Source organism: Pogoniulus pusillus, chromosome 21 (assembly GCF_015220805.1).
Source record: "Pogoniulus pusillus isolate bPogPus1 chromosome 21, bPogPus1.pri, whole genome shotgun sequence".
Taxonomy (NCBI): Eukaryota; Metazoa; Chordata; class Aves; order Piciformes; family Lybiidae; genus Pogoniulus; species Pogoniulus pusillus.
Genome location: NC_087284.1, coordinates 15066876 through 15086367, shown reverse-complemented (window position 1 = coordinate 15086367; position 19492 = coordinate 15066876). Strand labels below are relative to the sequence as shown.

Sequence of the window (19492 nt, the reverse complement as noted above, 5' to 3'; positions counted from 1 at the left end):
TACTTGGTTCAGCCACAGTGATGACAAGTGACCAGCTGTTATGACTGTGCTAGTCTTAATAAACAGAGAGAACTGACAACATACACACACACCACTAAATGCTACCTCACTTCGATGAATCTCTCTTTGCTAATCTAATTGCAATAGATTTGCACCTGAAATGTGTACTGTAATACTGCCAGTATTCTAGGGGCACAGGAACAGCACAAAGGTCACCCCAAACACCATGACACTTCCACAGTCCCCCTTTCTCCTTCTAGGAGTTCTTGGACAAGGAGTTGGCAGGAAAAAAAAATAAAATCGACTTCTCCAAGTCTCACACTGGCATTATTATTTTCAAAGCTGAAATAGAATTTTGAATCTACTTTGCAAAGTTTAATACTGTGTTTGTAATATTATCTGTGGCTTTCCTACTGCAGTGCTATTAATTCCTATTCCACTTGCTGTAGTAGCTATCTACTGATAGAAGAGGCATCAGCTCAGATACTTAATGGAAATGTATAATACATGAGTAGTGCTGAAATAATGAAACACTGTACTATAGCAAATTACATTCTTCAGTTCCTCACCTGTTCCAGATAATATTTATGTACATTTCAATTGTGACTTTAATAAGAAATCTGCATCATAATTTTGTAATCCAGACAGCATTTTTAGCAATGCAGTGCAATAAAACTGAACATTATAAAGTGTTTGCTAAATTGAGACACTACCACATTCACTTGTCAGATACAGAAGCCAAATCCAAGAATAGATTTTACTTATTTCAACTCAAATAGTACTTATCTCTCTTTTAGAAAAGAATTAATGTACATCCAGCTATGTACATCTAGGATCATTACTTATACAGAAACCTCTGGTAACTGGGAGAAATTGTACAGGACAGTTTACAGAACAAGGACTGCAAGGGGAATGTGGGAATGAAAGGGTTGCATTTCTGCAGTCCTAACTATGAATCCATGCAGAATACTCAGCCTCTGCCCCACCACCCTCAGCCTGAGAGTCAGGCAACCAGGACCAAAGGCTGACGAAAGAAAGATGCTTTGAGGACACACCACCTTTATGAACTTGTAGGGCTCAAACGTCTAATGGGGGGGGAGGGAGGCAGACACCTGCTCACACCTACAAGTATTAACTAGCTCATCCCAATTTCCATACTTCCATATACTTGAGGAAAACTACAACAGTGCAATGTCTAATACCAATTGCAATGTATTCACATATTGACCAGAGCCAGGCTGCAGCACTTCAGCCTTAGCTGCAGGGACAGTCACAGAATCATAGAATGGTAGAGGTTGGAAGAGCCCTCTCAAGATTGTCTAGTCCAACTTTGCTGCTAGTGCAGGAACACCTGGAATAAATCACCCAAGAACAAGTCCAGATGGGTGGGTGTTCAGTGTCTCCTGAAATGGAGACTCCACAGCATATCTGGGCAGTCCAGTGCTTTGCCATCCTCAAAATGAAGAATTTTGTCCTGGTGTTTAAGTGAAACCATCAAAATATTTCTTCCATCTCTTAAGCAAAGCAACAGTAATTTTTACCTAACACCACTAGACAAGGGATTTACAGCAAGACAAAATTCCAGTGGAGAGGGTACAGGCGTAGGTCTTGAGTCAATGCAGGTTTTGTCAGTGCTGTACTGAGGTGGGGTAGTCTCACAGTTGGTTAGCTACAGTTAATTCACCCGGAGGAAAAGAAAAAAAGTACAGAGAAATCACTCCTTTTTCTTGCAGTGATCAGCTCTGTTAAGTGATATTTAATGTGGTCTTATACCTATTACACTACAATGTCATTTTCCAGGGAAAACAAATACTTTGAGGAGTGAAGGATTCAGATTGCAGCAGAGTAAGCAAACACTGTTTTGTGTTTGCACACCTGTGCAGATTCAGCCCAACGCTGCCTTTTATCAGTTGCAGCTGTAAGGCCAGGCATGCACCAGCCCCACAAATACAGGTGTCTTGCTTACAAGACACAAGGCTTCAAACTATGTGCCTAGACTGTAGCTTGAGGTGGACACAAATATCTTTGTTTGATCCTGAAGACAGGGTCCAACTGTATTCTGCAGATGTGCTTTAATAAATGGTACAATCACAGAATCATAGAATCAACCAGGTTGGAAGAGACCTCGAAATGCCCAGAAACACTATAGCAAAGGTTTTCCATGAACAGAGACATAGAAGGAAAAGTGAGAAATATGGTTGTACCTTTAGCAATATTTAGTCCTGTTAGGAAAAAAGTAAGGGACAGTCTCACATACTCTGTATATTCAAATGATTGATGTACCTGCTTCTCAGGAGAACATATGTGTCGCTAATCCCATACATGCTCACTTCAAAGCATGGTGTGGGCCACAGCTGTGCCCTGACAGTGCTTACAAGGAAACAGAGGTGGGAGCCCAGCTTTCATTTCTCAGCCTCAGGTCAAGCTTGTCAGTGACTCACTGCATTTAAATCCTTAACTGTGTGTCAGCTCAGATCAGCCAGCTGTCTTTGAGGGCTGGATATGCAAACACACACCAACTTCTTACCTTTTAAGCTTTATTTTTAAATACCAAAAAATGGAGGAGGAGTAGACATAAAAAAATTGTTCTTGAGTAAGCACTTACTTTGACATCAGTCCATAATTAAGGTTTCAATACCAATAGCTGATTATACTGCAGGCACACAGGAGCTTACTTTGAGAAAGAGAACACTGAAAGGCAGGATGGCACAAGCCAAAAAAGGAAAAGGAGTGGATGTTATAAACCTCACCAACTTTGAGAATTATGAGCTTTCACATGTGTTAACATTCCAGGAAATAAATTCCCTAGCCATGATAGCATACTGGAGATTATGAAGGGTTACAGAAGTATTGAATATTTTAGAATAACTTGGTTGGAAGGGACCTACAATGATCATCTAGTCCAACTGTCTCATTTAAAACTACTACTGCCTCCTCCTGAAAGGAAGATAGAAAGCACTCCAATATTCAAGACAAAAGTCCCAAAACAGTAAGCTGACAAATTATTCTCTGAAATTCTTGCTTTAAGGATTCATGTCATTGTAGAAACTGTACCTTTAGGAAGAAAATGTCTGTAAACAGCTACCAATTATCACATTGACTTTGCCTTTTCTTTTTTTCCTTATCTTTTTTTCAGTTTCACCATCACACCTCCCAGGTAGCACTACAGGGATGGCCTTCTGGCCCTACTCAATAATGAGTGCACCTCAAAGTGCCCATGTTCCATCCTGATAGCATCTTCTCTTAAGAAAAGGCCAAAGACAACACCTGCAAATATCTGTACTTTTGAATGAAAACAAAGGAACAGCACTGCTCCGGACCAGCTTTGTGAGCAAATAAGTAGTTTGTCACTGAGAGCATTTCTAAGAGCATTGTTCTCCAAACTGGCTCTAGGCTCTAATTGGCTTTGCTCTTTGACACAGGAGTAGCCGAAAAAGAGAAACAAAAACCACAAAAAACCCTCTCCCGTTCACACTCAACTAAGCTCTTCCGTGAAAAAAATCACTTGAAACGACATACACATACACATGCTCCAAAGCCAGATTGACACACAGTCTCCTGGCCTCAAAAAAACACCATTTGGGTTATATGTGCCTTGGTATAAGAGAGGTCAACACAGTGACATAAAAAGATACCTCTATAAAATCTCCGTCAACAAGGTAGCTGTATAGAACCACAGAAAAACTTCAGTCAGGTAGTATCTCCAGAGTCTTCTTTTAAGCTCCCAAATAGTTCCAACACCTGCTTAAAGCTGGGCTAACTCCAAAGTTCAGTTGCTCAGTTGAGTTCTGAGAATGTGAGGATGGAGACTCTCCAAGGGTGGACACCAGCTCTTCTATGCAACCTGTTCATGTTACCCTCTCTCACCAGGAACATGCTTTTCTTTACAACTAGTCAGAATTACAATCAAATTATCACTCTTAATGCTCCCACTAACTACACCAAAGTTTTATTGCTAGACCACTGCCTCCTGTTCTATCACACTGGGCTCTTTTGAGAAATTCTGAGCTCCCATTTTCTCTGCAGCTGCAAATTAGGCAGCGAGCTCCTGTTTCCAGCCTTCCAGTCTCAGCAGCCATTTGACAGATTCCCTCCAGATTACCAATACTCAGCTTTGTCTTCAGGAGTCTGAAACTGGGTAGTTTTCCAACTCTATTCTCCCAAATGGTAAACAAGAATAATTGCTTCCCTCAGTTTGCTGGCCACACTGCTGCTAATGCAGTCAAGCTGCTGGCCTTTACCGTTGCAAGGACACACTGCTGACTCAACCTGATGCCCTCCAGGTTTATTTTCTTTTTAAAGAGTAATGCAAACAAATCAAACCCCAACACTCAAGTTGCTCTCTAGACCAAGAGTTCCCAGTCCACACTGTTATATGGAGTTGTTCTATTCAAGGTACATGCATCTCCACTGAACTTCATGGGGTTCTGCTGGCCTGCTCCTCCAGCTTGCTAATTTCACCTAATCACAGGCTGCTGTGCCAAACTCACTTCTCCGTTTGGTGTCATCTGCAAATCTAATAAGGATGCTCTTTGTTCCATCATCCAAATCAATGAAAAAAGTGTTAGGTAGTATGAACATCCAAGAAGCTCCACTGATACATGCATGATGACCATGCACTCAGAGTAATCAGGCTGTCACTATTAAACATAAACGAGCAAACAGAGTAAGACTTAAGAGTACGTAGTGCATCTTTGCCTAAGCACACAGAGTCAGAAGGTCCTACAAGCATGAAAGATTAAAACTAGCAGACTTCTGTGTTACATTTTCTGTGTAAAATACAAGTAGCAAACAGTCTAAGTGCTCAACAACATAAATTCAATATTAATAATCTTCAACTGCTATTTACTACCTGTACAACAAAACGTTATGGGTTGGTGCAGTAAAAGTGTGAGTATACAGGCAAGGCTGCCCCATTATTACTCTATTACAGGAATGGGGCACACAGACCACGTGGTCCTAAAACAAGTCCCTCATGTCTAACTAAAAGTATGGTTATAACCCAGATGAACTGCTTAAAACTGAAATGCTAATTCTGTGGAGAAGGGGCACAATTTCGACCTACATCTGAGTTCTCTAATGAGAATGGAATTCAGTCAAGGATGACAGGACTAAGAGCAACACAACTTCATGTCTCACTTTACTGCATTGAGACACTGAGCAACAGCAGCAATGCAGAGCTGGACTCTACTGTCCTTGAACTGCACAAAGATATTGAAACACATCATCCCTACCTTACAGGGATTACCATGTGAAGCACACTGACATACAACAGCAAGAAGGTGTAAGAGTCAGAAGTGTGGGGAATTTTGTAGGGGCTGTTGCTTTGCAATCGATATGTAGGCGATTGGAACACAGCGGGTAAGACACCGGTCAGCCCAAGGACACTGTGTCCGCTTCGTGCTTTCTATGAAAAAAAGCAGAGTTGGCCTGAGGATGTTGCGTCCTTGTGATACAGCTGTGCAAAGTAAAACAAGTAATGAATCAGTCATGAATATACCATAGAACAAAGGATCTGCACATCTGGAAATGTAGGGTTTGATATATGAGCACACGTACTGCTTATAAAAATACCTTTTTGTATCTACTAATGATTATGCTTTAAACCACAAAAATGTATTGCATGGACCAATTAGAAATCGACATGTAATCCTGTAATAGTATAAAAAGCCTTCTGATTTGTGTATTAAATGTCTTACATTTACAATCCATATTGGATTCTGTAAGTCCATTTCCTCAACTTTGGGAACAGTCAGCATGCTAACAGCGCCTAACAGCGACATCTGGTGACCCCCGACGTGATCAGCAAGAGACCTGATACCCGGGAAGAGAGCTGAGCTGACTGCAAAGCGGGGAAAAAGAAAAGAAATTCCGCGGCGGCTGCGGCCGGACGTCCGAGAGAGGCGTGAGTGGTACCACGGATTTTCGACTCAGCGGGTGAGTCGGCTGCCTTGAGCAGGGAAAAGGCGCGGAATGGGGAATACGGCCCCGGGAATAGAAAAAGCTTCTGTTGAAGCCTTGTTGAAATTTGGACAGAAAGCTGGAGACCCGCTGGATCGGGCTCTAGTGACAGATTTGTTGTCTTGGGCACGCCGTAGAGGCTTACTCAAGGAAACTGCACAAGTTTTTAAAGACGAGACGTGGAAGCGTATAGGGGAGGAAATATGGGAATCTGTCCAGACTGATAATAAAGAAGCAAAAAGACTTGCTTCAACCTATCGACAGATCAGTCTCTTAGTACAAAAAATAGGAGCGGAGGCAGAAGTTGAAGCAATAATTCAGACCATCTTGAAAGACGCTAAAAATAAAGTAACATCGGGATCGGGGGCGGAGACAAAAACTGCCGCGGAGACAAAAACTGAGATAAAAACTGAGACGAAAACTGTTTGCCCTGCTACCCAAGGTCCTTACGATTATCTCATTCCTGATTGGGACCCCGATAAGGGAGCGGGAGGTTCACAAGTCCCCGAGCCTATGGAAGTGGGACAAGCGGTACCATCAGCTCCGCAAATAGATCCTGCAACTGTCCCTCTGCCTCCTGAGGAAGAGGAGTTAAAGACTCTTTTACATGAGCAGGCAGATGCAATGACTAAACTATTGAATGAGATGCAACGGTTGGATAAAGGTTCCAAATCAAGGGTGGTTAAAGAGAGTTATCGCAAGGCACATAAGTCTATTGTTGAAGGTCTGAAAAATGTTGAGAAACAATTAACAAAGATTGAGTCTGGTAATTGTGTTCACCCTGCTGCTGTTACTGAAGAGAAAAATACAGATGGTAAAATGTCAGTGGAAGGGGTTCGTCAACGGGTGTTACAAAGTATCAGAGATGGTGAAATGAACATAGAGGAGGGCGATTGGTATTTGCGGTCTAAGTATGGTTCAGAAGCGAGACTGTCTGCGGAGGATAAGAGAAAGCTTGCAGATTGGTTTGCATTGTATCCTCAGTATAAAAGGAAAGAGGATTCAGCAAGTGGAATGGTGGATGATGTCTGGAAGTGGTGGAGAGGGAAAGCGAATGAGGAAAAGTCAAAGGAGACTCCTAAACAGAGAAATTCTGATTACATTCCAAAAGATCCCAACTTTGACATGTCAAACCGGTGGAAGGGAGTTGTAACCAATGCTGAAATTACTGGGGATTTTCAGTTTACAGCTGCACCAGTAACTATTGATAATAATGGACAGAGAAACTGGCAGCCTATAGACTGGACCACAGTTGCCAAAATACAGAAAGCAATTTTAGATTATGGAATAGACAATCGACTGGTCAGAAGACAGATGGAAACATTTATAAAACATCAGACACTAATACCCACAGACATTAAACATCTGTTTGAACTGATGCTGGGACCTACGAGTTATATGATGTTTGTTAACAAGTGGCAGGAAAGATTAGAGCAGAAACAGCTTGATAACTTGACACTGCCGCACGGAGATCCCTTACGGGTGGCCTCCCTAGAGCAATTGATGGGGAACGGTCAGTACATTGACCCACAGCGGCAAGCTGCGCTAGACTTGCGAATTCTGGCTCAAAGCAAAGTGGCTGCCCTTGAAGCTTTCGCCAGTTTGCCACAGGTTGGCACTCCAAAACAACCATACTTGCAAATTAAACAGAGAGACTCTGAGTCATTTATGGCATTTGTTGACAGAATTACAGAAGGTGTTGAAATGGCACCTGACATTCCAGCCAACATGAAAGAGACATTGGTAAAAGAGATTGCTATGCAAAATGCCAATGCTGCCTGTCGGAGGTTAATTGCCACTTTACCCCCTGCTGCTTCTTTACTGCAAATGGTAGAACAATGTTCTCGAGCCCCGATGGAAGAAGAGAAGGAAAAGGCTCGAATTCATGCCTCTGCATTAGCAGCTGCATTGTCCAAATGCTCGCCACAAGGAAAGGGGGACAAGGGCTCAAATCCTGTATGTTTTAAATGTGGACAGACGGGACATTTTAAAAAGCATTGTCCTACAATTAAGGCTGTTACTAACCAAGTATCGTCGATGAGTTCTCCATTCGCAGGTACCTGCAACAAGTGTGACAAGTTCGGACACAGAGCATCAGACTGCAAATCCCGATTTAAGAAGGATGGAACACCTCTTGTGCCCCAGCAGGGAAACGGGGGAGGCCGCGTGGGGGGCGCGGCTCAGACCTCATCTTAAGCGACCGGACCCCCCACAACGGAGGCTGCCTCGACGATCTACTCGCCGCCACCAGAGGAAGCGCTGGCCTCGATTTGGTCGTAAGTGAAACAATAACAATCACAACACAGGAGGTTACACTAATCCCTACTACCAGTAAAGGACCATTAGGGTATGGACTTTCTGCCTTGCTAATAGGAAGATCTTCAGCTACAAGAACTGGAATTTTTGTACAACCAGGATTAATCGATAGTGACTTCACAGGAGTTATTCACATTATGGTTAATGTTTTTACACCACCAATTACCATTCCAAAAGGCAGTAAGATAGCACAATTGATTCCTTTCAAAGCCTGTGTACCACATTCAACACCTAAAATCAGAGGAACAGGAGGGTTTGGGTCTACAGAGCCACTAATAGCTTTCTCTGAGGTGATAACTAACAACAAACCTACACGTTCTGTTACCATTATCCATCCCGATACTCAGATCACCCCTAAAACCATTACAGCTGAGATGATGATTGACACGGGTGCAGATGTCACTATAGTGCCAGCTGCATATTGGCCAAAAGCGTGGCCAATTGTAAATTCATCTGAGAAGGTTTTGGGAATAGCAGGACTAGCAGAAATGAGAAAAAGTGCTGTGTTATTGGACATCAAAGACAATGAGGGGAACATTGCAAAAGTAACACCTGTAATCATGAACACACCCTTATGGTTGCTAGGTCGAGATGTACTCTCCCAATGGCAACTTGTTTTGTCTACTCCTTTTCCATAGCGGCCACTGACAAAGGTGCTCTTCCCACTATTAAGCTGACTTGGAAAACTGATAAGCCTGTGTGGGTTGATCAGTGGCCGCTCACTGATGAAAAATTGGAGCACCTGAACCAGCTTGTGGATGAACAATTAGAGAAAGGCCATATAAAAGAATCTTTTAGTCCTTGGAACACTCCAGTTTTTGTTATACAGAAAAAATCAGGAAAATGGCGATTTTTGCACGATCTTCGTGCTGTTAATGAGCAAATGACGCCAATGGGAGCGTTACAACCAGGCCTACCTTCTCCAGCTGCAATACCTGTTAATTGGGCTGTCTACATTATTGATCTTAAGGATTGTTTCTTTAGTATTCCACTCGATCCTGCTGATACTCAACGATTTGCCTTTAGTATACCATCAAAGAATAACAGTGCCCCCATGAGAAGATTTGAATGGATAGTTCTGCCACAGGGAATGCGTAATAGCCCAACCATATGTCAATGGTATGTTAACCAAGCATTATAAAATTGGAAGAGTTCACACCCTACATACGTGGTATTACATTATATGGATGATATCTTGATTGCTTCTCCCATTCCCTTAACAGAAACTGAAAAGACTACATTATCACAGTCTCTTAAGCACTGGGGATTGACAATTGCAAAAGATAAGATTCAGGCCCAAGAACCATGGAATTATCTAGGACTGATAGTGACAGAAAGCAGAATCAGACCTCAAAAAATTACACTACATGTGAAAATAGAAACAGTGAATGATGTCCAAAAATTATTAGGAGAATTGCAATGGATCAGACAATGGATAGGGATTACTAATAAAGATCTTGAACCCCTTAGAGAGTTGCTAAAAGGATCAAAACATCCAGCAGAACCTAGAGTTTTGCAAAACCAGCACTATGAGGCACTTGAAAAAATTAATAACAAAATAGCTGAATTACAAGCATATCGTTACAATACTGCCTTGCCAATCAATGTTTATTTATGCCAACAAGACAATGATTATTATTTGGCAATAGGACAGGAACAGGATCAGAAGACATTCCTACTATTGGAGTGGTTATTTCCAAAAAGTCAGCCTCATGCATCACTGTTACACAAACTTGACCTTGTTGGTTCCTTGCTGTTAAAGGCAAAACGTAGAGTATGTCATGTTTTTGGGGTAGAAGTAACTAAGATTGTGTTACCATTTGCAATGAAATCAGTGGTAGAAGAATGGTGTAACATGTCATATTCTTTTGCTACTGCAGTGATTGCTACATCTATTGATAATCATTATCCTGCATTTCCTTTATTTGGTACTCAATTGATGTTAAACCAGAAAGCACTGAAATGTGAACAACCTATTGAAAATGGTGTTACAGTTTTTACTGATGCTTCTGGGAAAACACACAAATATGGCTATGCTAAATGGTGTGACACTTCCAAACAATGGAAGACTGTAGTGAAAGAACTAGAAGGAGTTTCTGTTCAATGCCTTGAACTCAAAGCAGTAACAATGGTGTTTGAAGACTTTGTAAATATCCCTGTAAATATTATTACTGATTCTATGTATGTAGCTTCTGTTGTGAATCGAGTAGAGGAGTCAATTATTGGACACATTTCTAACAAGGTTATTGAAGCTGTGATTATTCAATTGTTGAATTTGATTCTAAACAGAAAATGTTTATATTTTTGTACTCATATTCGTAGTCATACTAACTTGCCTGGATTCTTGTCAGAAGGAAACGCGAAAGCCGATGAGGTGGTGAGTGCTGGAGCCCAGCAAAATGATACTGATGAACCTTCTGTTTCTGTCAAATCAGCCACTCAGGCAATTAAGCAAGCACAAGTAAGTCATGCATTCTTTCACCAATCTGCAAAAAGTTTGTCTAAGGAATTCTCTATATCTCTGCAAACTGCTCGTGGCATTATTGCCTCGTGTCCTGATTGTGCCAAGGTCTCACCCCTACAATCAGAAGGCACTAATCCTAGGGGGACTGAGGCAAGAGAGTTATTTCAAACAGACATTACAATTGTTCCGTCATTTGGACGTCTAAAATATGTTCATGTCACAGTAGATACATATAGTTCAGCCTTGTGGGCATCTGCCATGACATCATCGGGGGCGTCAGCAACGTGTCGACATTGGAGAATGGCATTTGCTGTATTAGGAAACCCCCAAACAATTAAGACAGACAATGGTCCAAATTATAAAAGCCAAATTGTTGAAGCGTTTCTTTCAGCCTGGAATATCAAACATTTATTTGGAATTCCTTACAATAGCACAGGACAGGCAATTGTTGAAAGAAAGCATTCTGATCTCAAACGATATATTGCCATTTTTCAAAGACAGGGGGAGTTTTCCCATTCCCACTCCCCCCACGATATTCTTTCAAAGGCCATTTATGTTTTAAATTGGAAACTCTGGTCACAAAAGTCGAATCAAGAAGTTGGGTCAACCCCTATCTTTAGACATTTTACTCAAAACAATCCTTTAAAAGAAACACACGTTTCTGTGCAAGCTTGGGACCCCTCATCAGCCACCTGGAATGGACCATGGAGATTAATAACTTGGGGTCGTGGATATGCTTGTGTCATTACAGAGGACGGAGAGCGGTGGTTGCCAGCCAAGTGGGTGCGACCCTGGCTACATGCTGAAACCAAGGAAAACAAGGAGGATGATCAAACGGCGATAGAAGAAATCGCTGACTTAGAAGCTGCACACAACGTCACCAGAGACAACTGATCTGAGCTAAATGTTGAACAATATGTATTGGTTATCTGCTATTGTAATTATTTTTGTGGTGCAGGAGAATCTTGGGTGGGGTAGTGAAGACAACTTTTGGGTGAATTGGGCAAAGGAGACAAATAACCCATCCTTTTGCTTACACTTATCAGCAGCCACAGACCCATTTAAAACATGCCTGATAGGGTTGCCATTTGATGATCAACGCACTTTGGTAGCCTCCTTTTCATCTCTCACACATCAAGATTGTTCTACAGCAAAAAGTATAAGTCATTGTATGGCATTAATAGTTGCAAGCCTCAATGACCCTTTACCATGGGATCCTCAAGAGTTCAACCTGTTAGGAAGTAGAATGCCAAATCAGTCAGGATGTCTGATATTTGGCTCGTACAATCTGACGAATCGTCAAATAACAGATCTAACATCCTATCACTTTCCTTATTGGAGTACCTCTGATTTTTGTGCTAAAGACACGGTTTATGGTTGGAACACAAATGGTATGTGCCTTAACATTACCAAAGCCTTAAGATTGCCTAGAAATGTGTTCCTGATCTGTGGTAGAAGAGCGTGGCCTGGAATCCCAAAAGAAAGTAACGGAGGGCCATGTTACATTGGTCACCTTTCTTTGCTAACTCCTACTTCAGAATTTATCCGAAATCATATTGCAAGTAGTGCTACTCTATTAAGAAATCGTAGAAATGTAGAAATGTTAACCTCTGATTGTAATGATGAAGTGGAACTTTGGTCTCATACAGCAAGAGTTTTTGGAGCATTGTTTCCTCCTATAGGAACAGCACATGCCTTGTCAGCCATTCAGAGATTAGCATGTTGGACAGCAAAACAAGCTAATGTTACTACTAGTGTTATTTCTCAGCTTGCAGTAGATCAAAATAGTTTGCGAAAGGCTACCCTGCAAAATAGAGCAGCTATAGATTACTTGCTTTTAGTACAAGGAAAAGGCTGTGAAGATGTAGAAGGAATGTGTTGTTTTAACTTGTCTGATCATAGTGATTCAATCCATAAAAAGGTAGACTGGCTTCAGCATCATACAGAGAGAATTACAGCGAATCATAACCCCTTTGATGATTGGCTAATGTCATGGGGAATTTCAGCTTGGGCAAAAGAGTTAATCAAAACTGTAGGAATAGTATTGCTTATTGTTATTGTTGTGTTATTTTTAGGACCCTGCATCTTCCGATGTCTATCCTGGCAGATGCATCGGATCGCTGCTACAGTGTTTGAAAAGAAAGGGGGAGATGTGGGGAATTTTGTAGGGGCTGTTGCTTTGCAATCGATATGTAGGCGATTGGAACACAGCGGGTAAGACACCGGTCAGCCCAAGGACACTGTGTCCGCTTCGTGCTTTCTATGAAAAAAAGCAGAGTTGGCCTGAGGATGTTGCGTCCTTGTGATACAGCTGTGCAAAGTAAAACAAGTAATGAATCAGTCATGAATATACCATAGAACAAAGGATCTGCACATCTGGAAATGTAGGGTTTGATATATGAGCACACGTACTGCTTATAAAAATACCTTTTTGTATCTACTAATGATTATGCTTTAAACCACAAAAATGTATTGCATGGACCAATTAGAAATCGACATGTAATCCTGTAATAGTATAAAAAGCCTTCTGATTTGTGTATTAAATGTCTTACATTTACAATCCATATTGGATTCTGTAAGTCCATTTCCTCAACTTTGGGAACAGTCAGCATGCTAACAGCGCCTAACAGCGACACAGAAGCTACAGTGGCACGTGATTGCCCAGACCTGCTACAGCATAACTTTCTTTGCTCTTGTAGATAAGTCTGCATCCAGCTTGTGTAGCAGTTTAACAAGATGCACAAGATTAACACGATATTGAATACCAGCCAAGCAACCTGCTGCAGAAAGAATGGCTTTTTTCTCGCTCTTTTTTCCCAGCATGAAACAAATGCAAAGTCCTTCCATACAAGGTTAGCAAAGAAACACTTCTCTCAGTTTTTTTTTCTTTCAAATTAAAAATAAAGAACGCAGTTTAGAATCTAAAAAAAAACACAACTGGATTCAGCTGCAAGTTCTGGAATACAGGAGAGTAAAATAATTTAATTCTGCTGGATTAAGCATTGCAGTGGGACTCTACTAACCTAAGCAGTGGAATTCTAACCTACATCGACTTCCTAGCTCTACCACCAACATCCTAATGGGACCTTCATCAGTTCTCTTAATTCCTTGGTTCTCTTAAAACAGAAATTAATATAATTTCCTTCTTCACAGTGCAGATCCATTTCATTGCTTGTTAGACACCAATTATAGAAAATGCAAATAAGTAGGTAAATACAGTTTTCTCAAGGTCTCATACCATTCCAACAATACTGCCATTTTCAAAACTCATCCTTGCTTTAAGACAGAGTATTCCATGGAAGATGCTTGAAGAAGCCTACCAAAGCCACAGCCAAGCACCTAGGTAGAACATCACTGATTTCACACTCTTGAACATTTGCCTTATTCTCAAACCACCTACTGTTGGGTCACTCAGAGCTAAATATCCTTTAGAGAGCACAGCTACCCTTTTCCTCATGTCCTGTCACAACGGCCAAAACCCAAGTTTGGGGTTTTGTCCATCCTAGAAGCCAGGCTTTTCAAGATACAGTAGAAAACTCCGTGTGGAGAACAAATATTTATTGGGCCACCTTAATTTAGAGGTTCAGGTGTTCTCAGACCACCAGAACAGATCATGTTTCATTACTTACTAAAATACTGTAATTTTCCACTGGGGGGGTGGGGGAGGAGAAGAAAAAGTAAGTGCTGGTGCATGAAGGAGGCCTAACAGCTTATGTTTATGCTAAACCTTGATCTAGTTTACTATTGCCTTGTTTAGTAAAAGCAAGTACAACAAATTTATCAATTTCACTTTTTGTTGTTCCTTTAAAGAATAAAAAGTGCAAGCATCCTAATATTACCTGTATTGACCAGGGAAATGTAAAATGAGTTGCAGAAGAAGCTTAATATCGAAATGAATCACCAGGACAAAGCTTAAGCTGCTGCAAAAACATGCCTTAATCAAAGCCTCCTGGGGATAATTTAAGCTTTCAGACCCACCACATATAAATTACTACCAGTCCTACCATACTCAGGTTTAGGTTTTCTTTCACTACTAATGGGTTACTGCAATTCCTGGTTCTCCAACTGACACAGAAGCTTCTGGGGAAAAAAAAGAAGAACAAAAGACTTTCTATCTTTAAAAACCTTACCAATTTGAGCTGAACTAAACCAGGAGCATTAAAATTCCAATGCCCACTATTTTTTTCCCCCCCTCAATTTTCAAGTCTTCAATAATGGATTTCTAGTAATATGAAGCACCAGGCAGCTAATTAATTTCAGCAAAACAAGGCAGCCAATTCACATCTACACAAAAATGTAACCACGTCGCTCACTCATTCCTGCTACAAGAAAGCAGAAAAGAAACATATAATTTTCCTAATGTGGCTCATTACTGTGGAGGGAGGCTACACCTCTGACCTGAAGACATAACCAAGGGAGGGTCTGTGAGGGGGGAGACTGCCTGTTATGAGACCAGCTGAGGTGGTTGGAAAAACGCTTTGAGCCATATTCAACTCAAGTTACAGCAAGGCTTTCATTGCCTCCTGCCAGAGTGCAATCCCCCCTCGTGACTGCTTTGGCTGTTCCTTCTAGTGCAAACACCACACCTGTAGCCCACGGTTTCCACAGCACAAAACACATCTCAGCTTTGAACACAAAAAATTCTGTCTTCCTCAACCTGCTTGGCCCAGGTACCTGTGTATACCCAATATGCTGGGGTTGGCAGCTGCTGTACTGCTTCTGTTTTGTTTTTGCTTTTCCAATTATTTGCAGCACTTAACAGGTGCAAAGCTAAGAAGCTTCCTTTTTTTTCTCCTGGTCTGCAGCTAGTTAACTCTTGCTGTTTAAACTTTAACTCATGATAGGTGAGACAGATTTTTTTTCTGTCATTGTTCAAGCTCAGTGAGCCTTCCAAACCAACATGCAACTGAAGCAGAAAAAGATCAAAACATATTAAATGTTATCCTCACAACTACTAAGATAACTTCAGCAAGTAGCAGTATTTTTTTCTGATTAAAAATGAGGCATGTTTGTCAGCTCTGTTTGCAACCTGGCAGCAATTACATTGGGACTGCTTCTCTATTTCATCCTTAAAATAACATGATGGTTGTAAAAGTCCAGGGAAAATGTAACAGAGTCCATCACACTTTCTTTAACCACTCCACAGTAGCTCTGCAGGCACGCTGCAAGCCACTGTAACTATAAGTTGCTCCCAAGCAATGTGAGTTAGTGAACCTATTAATTAGTCACAAAGAGACACAGTGTTTTAAAATATTACTTGTTGAGCTTTAACTACTCTCCTCAGCTAGGAAACTTTGCTCCAGAAGGCACAGAGTTATTTCCTTAAGAAACCATTAACATTTGGTAAACAAAGACTATCTGGTAACTCTACCTCCATCTGCAGGAAAACATAAAACCACCCTGGTGATCTCTCTCCACCACCTGTCAAGCAGCTGGGTTCACAGCTCACTGGGGCAGAGGCAGCACGCAGGGCAGGCAGCCAGAAGGACTCTTGACGTCTCCACATCTCCTGACCTTCCCTCTGCTGAAAGCTGGTACCAGACAGAGTGACAAAGGTTTCATATCCAACTGCATCTTGCTCCTGAGCCTACCTCCAGCAATTTAGGCATAAGTAAGCTCAGAGCTCACCACATTAGAGAAGTGTACACCAAGCTTCAGCAAACACATTGCAAAAGATTTACTCCTTTCTGTAATTTACCCTTCAGGTAATATTTTTAAGTCTGAATCATTTAAGGCTAGTTTAGTTTTATCTTCCTTTATCAAAATCACTGAACGTGCAATGCTATACACTTGGATATTTTTCCTTCCAGAAATAAAATTATTTGTCAAATTAGTCGTCACTTTAAAAGAATTTTTTAGGATTGCCAAACTAGAGTCAGGTACTACTTAGCTGCTGTATTTCCTAGATTGCTTGCAAAAGATCTACTCTAACAGTCAGCTAATGCTTTATTTTTTAGCTTAAACCTCCTCCCCATCCATCAGGCTGAAATTCCCTGACTATCTGACCAGATCTGGAAACTCCAGCATGCAATCATAACTCTCCATAAGTCATAGCTCTTGTCCAAGAATAAAGCTGAAGACCCAGGGCAATGATAATCAGTGCTTTGCTGAAGATTTTTAGAAGTTAGGAAGACTTTTTTTTTTTTTTTTTTTTTTAATCAAGTGAATTTCAAGATGGGCAACAGAAAATGTTTTTATGATAGATAAGCTTTTTGCCAACATAATAATAAAAAAAGGCTCACATTTGACCAACTGTAGGTGCTCTAGCTTGGCAGAAGACACCAATTTAAACAATGTCCTGCAGAGATTGACTCCACCAAGCATGTGCAGAGGGGACAACTTTACCTCCTGAACACAGAAGGCTGCATCCCACCTATCCAAACACAAAGCAGGGTGCCTCTGCCTCCTCTGCTTTCCGTGAATCCAGGCTGTTCAAGCAGCAGATAAATTGCACAATGTGAATGCAGAGTAGAGGTGAACTGGAGAAGGGTGTTGGGGGAAACAGCAACTGGCTCAGCAGCCTAGGAGCGAGGTTACAGTGATGCACAGAGTGCGGTGCCATGTAACAAACTGCTGTCGGCTGGTTTTCTCACCCAGAAAACAATGCACACAACTGTGGTCAAAACAGATCATTTAGGTTGCAAAGTCAAACACACAAAATGTAAAAGCGCCAGAGGTGAGGTTGCCTCTACACAACAACACTTCCTCTTCACAGGCTGCCCACAGTGCACTTCTGACACAGTTGCACAGACTCAGACATTTCCCCAGGACTCTCATCCAGTGCTGAATGGGATGGGTTTCCCCTCCTTGTGTATCGAGGGCAACTATCATTACTATAACCTTTCTAACACCCGTGGCAAAAGATGGTTATCACACAATTTAGTGCATTCCAGAAAGAGAAAAATATGGTCTCCTAGTAAAGATTATCATAAACCCAAATCTCCAGTAACAACAAAAAAGCCCTGAAATCGCAAACCCACTTCTGAGGTAAGTTTGTGCTCCAGAACTCATTCATACTTCTAAATTGTATTTTCATTTCCTTGAGAACACCCTCCTGGGCAGTGCCTCTGACTTGCAGAAACAACTGTCACTTATAAGTACTGGGCCTGGAAGGTCATAGCTGAAGCTAAAGGTTCAGAATCATGGAGAATAAAACTTATGAGGAGCAACTGGGGGAGCTGGGACTTCAGTTTAAAAAAATAGAAAGCTGAGAGGAAACCTTATCACTGTCTACAGCTACCTGAAAGGACTTCAACAGTACATCAAGAGTAGCAATCACCTCTTATTCTGATGCCCATTATGTTTGATTGAAGAAACTGATCTTCAAAGAACTGCACAGAGGCTTCAGATGTACCATAAAGCAAAAATCTGTCCTTCTCTGAAATCTGTCCTTCTCTGAGCCTATCACACACGTAAAATTTGCCAGAGAATTGTGCAACTGCTAGAAAAAGGAAGCAAATGATATGAGCTTTGAAAGAAAATCTAATACTTTCCTAATTAGTGCCACAGAACACACTATTGCAGTTCTTGTAGTACTATTTTAAATATATATGTTCCAAAATCGCTTTTTAGATAAAGTAAAAAGCTCAAGTGTCAGTAGAGAATATTGCAGAGACCTGACGTTTCCTCACCTAACTCTGTTCCCCAAGATCACCTGGTATCTGCCACCCGGACACAAGCTAGGCATTGACAAACCAGGGTGGCTGCTTCACCTTCCACAAACCAGAAGTAATTCCAGCTTTTAGTTTAAGACTTGTTTTACCCATGAGAACTTAAGCATTAAAGTCCATTAAGTTTGCACCTTTTGATGAAATTTTACCTTGAGATCAGAGTTAAGCTCTACACTCTGGAAACGACGTTAAATACATCAGCGATTTACCTCAGGAGGTAAGCTTCTTTCTAGAGAGGTCTGCTATGTTTGATAGAACTGAATGGAGATTTTTCTATACCTTTCTTCCAGCCTTCACTAAGAAACACCTGTAAGCTGTTTAGAATTCCTTTTCGAAGTCAGCAAACAGGACAGAAGCTGTTCAATGGCAAGAAGTTTCATTAGTGGCTTTTAAACACCAAAGATTAGCTCAACAGAGTAATGACTTTGATTCAGAGTCATGTCATGGCTGTACTGCTTTCCAGTGGACTTCTTATACACCTTATCAGGATTCTCTCAGCTCCATATTTCAAAATTTTCAACTGTGAGTTAAGCAAGGATGTAAACTTGATCATGTCTCCCAACATGGTAACCCCTGCCAGAAGAAATTGTGCATGTTTATGGGAAAATATTTTGTGTATTACACTGACCTGTACTTGATGACTCATGCATGACTTACTCTGGAAACTGCCATAACAAAGTGACAATCCCTGACAAAACTACCCATGTTTTTTACTGCTGTGGCTCTTAGAAGCCTAAAATGTCTTTTTGTAAGTCCACCAGGTATGTCTGGAAAGCACAATGGGAAGTTACTTTAATTGTCTTTTCACTAACAACTCATTGCCATAGGAGAAGACAATTCAAGATAAAGCAATATGGCTACCAAGTTACACTCACTGTAAAGTCCCTCTGAATAAAGCTTGCTCCAGATACATTAGGAAGGGAAGACAATCACTTTGCTTAAGAATTTAATTCCTTACTCCTTCATAATAATACCACTTTCGATAAACAAAGTAGTAAAACTTTGCTCTCCAAGAGGCATCTAACAACATTCTCAAGTGATATAAAGCTAACATATAACAAGGAACTCTGAGAAAGCTACA

At 41.1% G+C, this 19492-nt stretch overlaps 2 protein-coding genes across 9 annotated transcripts in view; one reads left to right on the top strand and one right to left on the bottom strand.

Annotated features, from left to right (window-relative positions):
- Positions 1-19492, bottom strand: part of CDKAL1 (CDK5 regulatory subunit associated protein 1 like 1) — a 435672-nt gene that overhangs the window by 326206 nt on the left and 89974 nt on the right. The gene's annotated exons all lie outside the window — the stretch shown is intronic.
- On the top strand, positions 5303-11558 carry LOC135184871 (uncharacterized). 2 transcript variants are annotated; one of them, XM_064161058.1, is made up of 2 exons: positions 5303-8237; positions 11493-11558. In XM_064161058.1, exon 1 carries the CDS (start codon positions 5974-5976, stop codon positions 8155-8157), a length of 2184 nt encoding a protein of 727 aa, XP_064017128.1. In that variant the 5' UTR covers positions 5303-5973; the 3' UTR covers positions 8158-8237; positions 11493-11558. The 2 variants fall into 2 exon arrangements, with proteins under 2 accessions (XP_064017128.1, XP_064017127.1); XM_064161057.1 differs by lacking the exon at positions 11493-11558 and adding an exon at positions 10629-10719.

Coding starts and splice junctions, on each gene's coding strand:
- LOC135184871 (XM_064161058.1), top strand. CDS start 5,974: ATGGGGAATACGGCCCCGGGAATAGAAAAAGCTTCTGTTGAAGCCTTG.